The 9,093-nt window shown below is 35.2% G+C and overlaps 1 protein-coding gene across 1 annotated transcript; it reads left to right on the top strand.

Moving 5' to 3' along the window:
- Positions 1-1,184: 1,184 nt before the first annotated feature.
- LOC136265906 (uncharacterized) lies at positions 1,185-2,915 on the top strand. The gene is made up of 2 exons (XM_066060851.1): positions 1,185-1,601; positions 1,738-2,915. Exons 1-2 carry the CDS (start codon positions 1,259-1,261, stop codon positions 2,676-2,678), a joined length of 1,284 nt encoding a protein of 427 aa, XP_065916923.1. The 5' UTR covers positions 1,185-1,258; the 3' UTR covers positions 2,679-2,915.
- The last annotated feature ends 6,178 nt before the right edge of the window (positions 2,916-9,093 follow it).

Here is a 9,093-nt window from a genome sequence, read left to right as displayed (position 1 = left end):
CTAATGTTAGGTATATATGCGACACTAGTTTTGTCCTTGATTATATAGCTGTTCAGATTATAACTGTTACTAATACTTTTGTAACCAAAGAAATTTCAGTAGCATTAACTACTAGCCCATCATGTGCAGATGGGCCATAGCTTTAACTTTATAATTCAAATGTAGTCCTCTAATGATTAGTCTATAGTAACTTCAAATTCCTTATCACTGAACACTGCAGGGGTATGGAAAGCCGGCAACATTCGGTGAGCTTAAACTTAAACTTTTCCATAACTAAAATTAGATTGGCAAGTAGAAACCCTTATAGTTTAAACATTCCCAGATGATCACTAAAAAACACTAGTCTGGAGCGCTCAATGACCCAAAACTTTGACAGTTACTTTTCTCAAGGTAACTGAATAGAAGGCTGGAAACACATAGCTAAGTGGGCTAAGACTTCACATTTGAATGAAGAATTTCTGATGTGAAAATAGAAGTTAAATTTCATTTTGGATCATGATCATTTGAACAACTTAGCTATAAGTCATAGTAATACTTTCCTGACATAGCTATAATGAGACATTTATTTCACTTGGAAAGCATAAGTAGCTACATGAGCAAAACATTTCCTATAGTATATTCTAAATAAATAAATAAATATACTTAAATGCTATACATCAGTGTATAGGTAGCCATGATCCATCGTGTATAGCTAGCCATGATCCATCAACAACTTCCCTAGTGCATTTTTTGCCGAAGCACAACTACTTATGTTGTTGGTTAAGTTTGACTAAAAACAAAATCAGCATGAATTTGCTAAATTGAGCAAATAATAATACCATACAGTATATTGTCACAGTAGAGTCTATAGTCCTGAAGTCCTGATCATCCGCCCGCCCGCATCCATTTGTAGGCTTGGGAGTGACCAGAAACTAAGGTATGACTTGGAGTGGCCTAATCATAATCATAATCATAATCATACCCAGCTGTCCGGAAACCCCCTTACTTACCTTACTGAGGAGGTGCACATACACGAGCGAAACTACATACCTTCCATAGTGAAACAGCGAAAATTGCCACCTGTTCAATAGCACTAATAGTCCACAGCACCACTAAGGTCAGAAGGAAGGGTTAATACCTGACTTTGGTATGAGGAGAAACACGGGTGACCATAATACCTAATTATTCGCAGGTGCGGAGTTTTCGCTTCCGTTTACCAAGTCGTTGTAAAAAATGACACTGACGTGAAAAAGTCTCCTTTGTAGTACTGTATGCAGCGATGGCAGTGGATTTAAAAACGTCTTTATCACAACAGCTAAATAAAATCGTTGCGTCTATTAGTCCTGAAGATGTAGAGACTACCTTGTCAACGCTGAGAAAGATCTTTGACAACATTATTCAGTGCCCAAATGATGACAGGTATCGTCAAATCAAATTAGCCAACAAGACATTTAATAGTAAAGTATGGAGGTATTCTGCTTGTGAGAAGTTGATGAAGATGAGTGGGTGGGTAGTAGTCAACGATCACGTGAGACTAAAGGATGACTCTCATGTCCATACTGTATCCCAGTTACTGGAGTCATTGCATAAAGCTGTTACTACTACAGGTCCTTCAGTTTTAGGTAAACGAAAAAGAAATGACAGTGTTAGTACATCTGTTTCAGAAGAGGTATTGGGTCATATTACATTAGCTATACATTTTGGAAATGGTGTTGAACTAAAAAAAAATACTAAATCAATATGGTATCTCTCTTGTAGATGGAAAGAATATCAAAATCCTTTCTGCAGCTTTCCTATCTAAAGAAATTGGAATTGTACGAATACTCATCACAGACTTTGGAGCAGATGCTAATAGCCTGGATGAGGAAGGCAGTTTATGTTTTTTTGAGTTGTTTAAGGGTTGTGATTCCTCTGAGAATTGTCAGTCTTTGATCATTAATTTCATCAAGGAATTTGGCATTCTTGTTAACAAAAAATCGGTCACAGGTGACTCAGCAATTCACCTTGCTGTTCTGCACAAACTGTCCACTGTTATCAGATTTTTGGTGGATGAGTGCAGCATTGATGTAAATCAACCAATGCCTAAACTTGGTGGCACTCCCTTGCATATGGCGTATGCTACAGATCAATTATCTATTGCAAAACTTTTGATAGAACATAAAGCAGACCAGGATGCCATTGATGAAAATGGGAAAAAACCTCATGAGTACAGAGGGGATGGAGAAAATACATATTACAGACTTTCATTTTTTTATATCAAGTGTAGGAAACTATTCTATAAGCTTGTAAGTAAAGAGCGGGTCTATTATCAAGAATTACGTGACAAAGGAACACCAGAAATTGAAGCTGTTTGTCTTACTTTTGAAAACTTCCCCACATTACGTGACGAAGTAATCCCTACCCATCCACTGGACCTCCACCTGGAGGCTACCCCAACCATGAACAAGCTCAATCATTACATCACTGATATGGCACCATCTTATTATCCTATTGGTTTAGAGCTCGGTATTCCTAATGTTAAACTGAAATCAATTAAGCATGATCCCGGTTTGCCTGACCTTCAGGAGAAGTGTCGTAAGATGTTGGAAGTATGGCTTGAAACTGACACTTCAGCTAGCTGGAAAAAAATGTGTGATGCTTTAGAGGAGGATGAAGTGTCATTGCATGCTCTTGCTAAAAAGATAAAGACTACTGTGTAGTTTATATGAAGCTACCATCATGTCATAGAACTGTCTCCTCTAGCTGTTGTCTTTTCTATAGTATTTTTGCATCTTGCACTTAGCACTGTTAGCACTGTTGGTTGATGTCTAAATTTCTGGTAATTTTACCAAGATCAGTGTTATGGTATGTATATTGTGTAACACTTTGCGTGGGCAGATCAAAGGAATTTTTGCACCTGAAATTACAATTTTATAATGAAAACTTGACTTCACAGAAGAACTGGTATACTTTTTCATTTGGATACTTTTCCAGTAGTACTCCAATAAAACAGTAATGCACATATAGGCATTATCTAGTAGTAGTTTTTTTAATACTGTGGCATGATCTGTATTGTATGTATTACTCTATAACTGAAACTAGTATCTTCCCTGAGATTTACAGCTGAGAGCAACAGACCAAAGTAAAGAGTATGGGGACAATTTTAGCAGTCGCAGTGTAGCAATATAGAAAAGGAGCAAAAATTGGTAGTAAGAGTCTACACTGCACATTTTTAGATGGAGCTATGGCTCTACAAACTATCATGGAATTCATGATGTACATCTATTGTTGGCTGACTTTTGGCACCCTTGACATCTTTATTTAACTATACCATTTTATAATCATCAAATTTACTACAACGGAATTAAGGCACACACAAAAGGCAAAGCTTGTACAAGGCATCAGCCAACAAAGAACACAACAAAAATACAGCAAACAGCATTACAGAAGTGCACTAATTAATTATATACAAAACGGTGGTACAAAAAAAGAACAATTAGCACACACATGTATAATAATGCATGCTGAAAAGATTTTGGGATGTGTAATGATGCAAATAACAAAGAATGGTTGACTGGTGGACTTATTAATGATGACTTCTGGTAGATAAACCAGAAGTATGCATGCATACACTTCTCGTCCATGAACCAAATTAATTATAGAAGATGGCTGCATGAATTAGATATCTTAATTGATGCAGAATACTGCTTTCCTAGCTAGCTATATAAAATGTTATACAGCTATTGCTATAGCTGCATTTGGAAATTATAAACTTATGGTTTATGAATTTTGTGTTGGTAAATCTTTATTCTCCATTGAACCGTATATATAGCTAGCACTATACATATTATACCCATGCTTCAATAGTGATTACCAATTAAAAATTGTTCAAACAATTCTATGATGTGTTGCTATATATTCATCTCGGGGTGCAAACTGAAGAGGAGGGATGTACATAAGTGCAATACACCTCGATTGATTGATTGATTAATAAGTTTAACCTCTCAATGATCAGCACAACCGCTCTTCCTCATTGGAGGGACATACATACAAGCACATACATAAACATATACATACAAGCAAAATACACACAGTACAATCCAAACATACATAATAACAGAACAATAATACGCATACAAAAGTGAATATATAGCCATACATGAATATATTTACATAGCTACATCATCCTGATTTTTCTGCAAATACTCTAATAGATTTCTTTTCCAAGTATAGCTATTTGTGTTTGGATCAGAAGTCACTCATTATACACATTTAAAATCTCCATGCATTAATTATTACTGATGCATGCGTGACTTACAAAGCCTTAAGTAGGTATTTAGCTATTATAATGTACATGCAGGCTTGCTCCTGCATGGATGTGTTCAAGAACTATATATTGCTAAAACTAAGGACCTATAGCTGTATATTTGTACCACTTATACCTATATCCATATATACTGAGGTTTGCAACATGTTCATTGCATCTGATTTTTGTACCTATAAAATTGTTTAGAGTACATCTAGTTCTTAGGTGTAGCTAACTCACTTCTTGAAAGATCCTGGCTAGTTATATATATGTGATTCTATATGCATGGATGAAACAAAGGAACAGGGTCTGAGAGCACACTATAGCTTAATAATGGTTCAATACTTGGATGCTTAGAAAGTATTTTCTGTAATGTATGGCTTCCTTAAGTCCCTCACTGTTGGTTTTGGCTTATATGGTCAAATTTTCACCTATATTTAATGTATATCTAAATTGAAAGTGTAAAGCTAAAAAGTATAGAATCATTATAGTTGAAAATTGAAGCATTCTGCATGTAATGAATCTTAAATGAATGTCCTATTAAGGTAGTTCTCTTTCTTACATGCATACTCTTATCTCCTAAGGAAAATAGTCCCTATATCAGTGCCTCTATATCAGTGCCTTCCATCTCCTATACAATCATGCTGGGAATCCTTATAGTACTCATACTAAGACTGTTAATGTTCTAGCTACAATGTGATAAATCAACAAATCCTATATAGTGCCATATAATTCCTATCTCTAATATTCTAGTTCCAATACTACCAGGGGATGGATCTAACAGTTACAAATTTGTACCATTATTTTGTCACTATAAATGCTTTTCTTCTTTCCCGATGCATGCACACTATACCAAACTGGAACAAATTACCAGACAACAGTGTAAACTCATCTTCTCTTCATCAATTTAAATTCTATTGTTTTTATGTACTTTATTGATTTTTTTTGTTGTAATTGTGCTTTGATCCATATGTATTGTTCAAATTGAAGCTGTACAATAATGAAAAATAATATTATGGCCAGTATATAAGCAATAGCAAGAACATACAAAAATGAAACTTATAATAACTGGTCAATTTTGAGGAGTTGGTAGGACTGAAAATTTATAATTAACTTTGTGCATGCAGGCTCCTATAAGCATAGTGTAAAGTTGCTGGCACACATCTTTAACTTCTTCCATAGTGACAATGAGTAATTATATGGCATGCTATTATTAGTAGCAGTGGAGTTTATCTTATGCAGTAGCTACATACTTGCAATTCTCTTTGCTCTCTATGAGTTGTACTATTACTAACCCTAATTGCATCTTTAAGGTAGAGATGATCCCTATAATAGAGCTACGTAGTACCCCAATGCTCAGTCAAAACTACTCCAATAAAACACTCATTAAGATCCACAACAGGATATACAATGGATACCTGTTAAAGAACAAGATAAATGTAAGACTAATAACCTAGAACCCTAAAACTTTAGTTGTAATTTTAATTAGAGAATTTAATATGCATTTGGTTCACTGATATGCAGCCTTACAAGCCATAACTATAATGACTTACTGAGAACCAAACATTTGTTGAATTAGTTTCTGTTACCCATGGAAACATAAAATTTTAATGTAACTACACCACATCACAGACTCACTGCATGTCAAACCACCTTTGAAGAATCCTTCCAATATTCTGCTCTTGCAAACTGGTATTGGGACAATTGGTGCTCTAGTGCTATTGAGAAATTATCAATACGGTGACACTATAATGACTAGAAAGATACGCATATCTTTGCATGCATGCTGTCTGCTTACTGTGACATAGCTATGGAACTAAATATTGCAGTACACTGGAATGTCAAGATACTAAGTTATAACACCACCATGCATGCATGTCTGTATTGCATCAGAAAATCCTTGTGCAAAGCACTTACTGTATGATGTTGATATGTGTAACCACTAACCATACATATCATGGTATGCAGCGGTACCTCTAGAGGTGTGACATACATACATGCAGCATAAATGCTGCATGTATATGGATCTCAGAGGGGTTAATACCCCAGAAACTGTAGGATTTTTAACTGTAAACAAAAAAGAATACTACAACCAACAAAAAAGGTTTTAAAAGCTTATGTTTCACCAGGAATTAGAGTCATGATTGATATAATCTTGATCATATAACTTGAGTTCACCCAGAGACTTTAATGCTTTGTGCAAGTTGGCTATAATACATGTGATTGCCTTGCTGCAAAGATGGGTTCTACAAGACTTAGTGGATTTTCTTCTGTACGTTAGTTGTTAAACCTAATTTTTAATATGTATGCACATTACAGATATATTTTGCAAAGCAAACCCAACAAAAGTTATAGATACACACTCACATGCATTCATGCAACACGTGTAGTCAAGATGTCACTGTCGTATATATACATGCACTAGTGGACTGGACTTAAGTATATAACTATTAGTGTATAAACAGTGCATGGAATTTACTACTGTAGCAGAATGGAATTTTTGATTGAATTTTCATGGTAACTGCAATTAATCATAATGGTCTACAGCATGATGAAGATTATATGAATTGAATTACTTACTCCACCTTTTCAAACACACTTTATGTAACAACTTTAAACAGGACCAGGTGTCTTACAGACCTTCAGCACTTGTGCTGTAAAGCCTTAATAAATATAAAAGCAAAAATAAATAATGGAGATCTTTGACCTTACACAGATAATTTAGTCTCAGGAATTTATGGTACATTTAGTGTATCCATAACATTGTATATATTATGCTATAATTCTCTTTACAAAATTTGGCTATTGTGTGTTATGTGTTCTGTATGTTGCTCCACAAAGTGCTTCATGTCAGAGCTATACTTTGTTGAGTTGTTGTAAGTGTGCATATAAAACCACAATGGAAGTAATTTTCAATTTCATCATATTTGCATGTACATAATATATACTTTTTACTACTGCATACATCTAATCAGCTATTTATTGTCGACATTAGCTGAACTTCTATTGTGTGCATAACTAACTGACTTTGAAAATTCTGTTCCACCATTCCAATATAGTCAATTCCTGTCCTGGCACATAGAACTGGTAGCTACACCTTGGTCAAATTTTTCCACCCCCACACACAAAATAAAGCGATCTGACCATATGAGACTAAGATGGTCCAGTCAGCTTTTGCCCAGCTACAACTGCATGTACATATATAATATTTGTACTATGTTAATAAAATTTAAGCGACAAGTTAAGGAGAATGGTAGCCATCATGCACTGGAGATTCACTGTTGATCATGCCAAGAAATTTGACCTAAAATTGGAATTCAATTTAAACTCAGTGATGCACAGCTAATGTATATCTAATACGTAGCTATTTCTTTTTGCAAGAGTGATTATTAAATGATAGCTACTTGCTTAACAATACACCTAGCTGGGTAACACACCATTTGTTGGGTTGTTGCAATTGATGCGGAAACTAGGCATGGGCATGGTGCTGGTAGAAAATTTACACTTTAGCTACTTATATCATTTCTGGATATCTATAGATAAATACATAGTCCACCACCAGAAAGTAGGCCAAGCCAGCTGCTACTCTCTCCCAGGACTAGTAGGTGCAAGAGACTCTCCCTGGGTGGGGGGAAATTTTATACATTCAGAAAGTATATGTAGCTACTTGTTTTTGTAGAAAATCTTATATATATAATCTTGGGTTACAATAACTTGGGTTACAATTACAACCTGAAGTGATAGTGAATGTAAAGCTGGAGCAAAGCCTTAAGTTAATAAGGCTTTTCTAATCACTGAGTAATCGGACATCTAAAGCCAGTGCAATACCCTCTTAACTTAACCTTACAATACACATTAGAGTTATTTACTTGAAGATATGAAAAACTGGTTTATGATGTCACTGAGGATAATTGTACTAGAACAATCAAATACTCTAATAGAACAATCATCATTTGTCAAAATTAATAGAGAGTTGTACAAACAGGCGATCCTACAAATGTACTCAAATATTTACCTGGCATTTATTGTGGTTATGATGTTCCCTATACCCCAGCGACTAAATGAAACCAGATGTTTACAAGAGACCAACCATCAGTAAGTTCAAGTATTCATATATAGTTTTAGTAGACGTCAACAGAAGAAAATAAATGCCCAGGACCACCATTCAAAGCAAGATATACAGTACATATGTAGTGTAGTGTAGTGTAGTGTAGTGTAGTGTAGTGTAGTGTAGTGTAGTGTAGTGTAGTGTAGTGTAGTGTAGTGTAGTGTAGTGTAGTGTAGTGTAGTGTAGTGTGGTAGAACAAGTGATGGTAGTCTCATTCGGCTGAGGCCCCACACCACGGCCTATGCTGACAAGTTTAGTTCATCACCCATAAACCGATGTCCTGTACATAATTGTTATCAGCACACTAGAATACTCCAATAAAACACACACCATTGCACTTCCGCATGCACGGAACATTCAGGTGACTATATGGACCTAAAAATGCAGGGGATGTTAGCTAGCAAGGTTAAGCCATCTGTTGTTAGAGTGTCTAAATAATTTACTAGTATAAACAAGTGACATTCCAGCACATTTATGGAATTGGACTTGTGCATGTAATCATCAATTATTGTGGTAACTTGCAAATAAAAAACTTTTTCAATGCGTGTTTTTACTCTATTGTGTTTGATTCCTCTTTATTACCCATCAAATATATAATATACAGTCACTTTTGTATAACCTCATTTTATTTTTTCATCACTGGAATACTCAAGGATTTAGCATTTGGGAATTTGATCACACATTCCTGTTTGCTGCCTATTATATATTTGAAAGAAAACAA

The sequence above is a fragment of the Dysidea avara genome, chromosome 9, assembly GCF_963678975.1.
Source record: "Dysidea avara chromosome 9, odDysAvar1.4, whole genome shotgun sequence".
NCBI lineage: Eukaryota > Metazoa > Porifera > Demospongiae > Dictyoceratida > Dysideidae > Dysidea > Dysidea avara.
The sequence above is the reverse complement of the archived record's forward strand: the minus strand, read 5'-3'. Positions and strand labels throughout refer to the sequence as shown.

Bases quoted from the DNA above. Each gene is read 5' to 3' on its own strand.
- LOC136265906 (XM_066060851.1), top strand. From the start codon at position 1,259: ATGGCAGTGGATTTAAAAACGTCTTTATCACAACAGCTAAATAAAATC. The intron at 1,602-1,737 runs GTAAACGAAAAA...TCTCTCTTGTAG, and splicing joins TACAGGTCCTTCAGTTTTAG to ATGGAAAGAATATCAAAATC.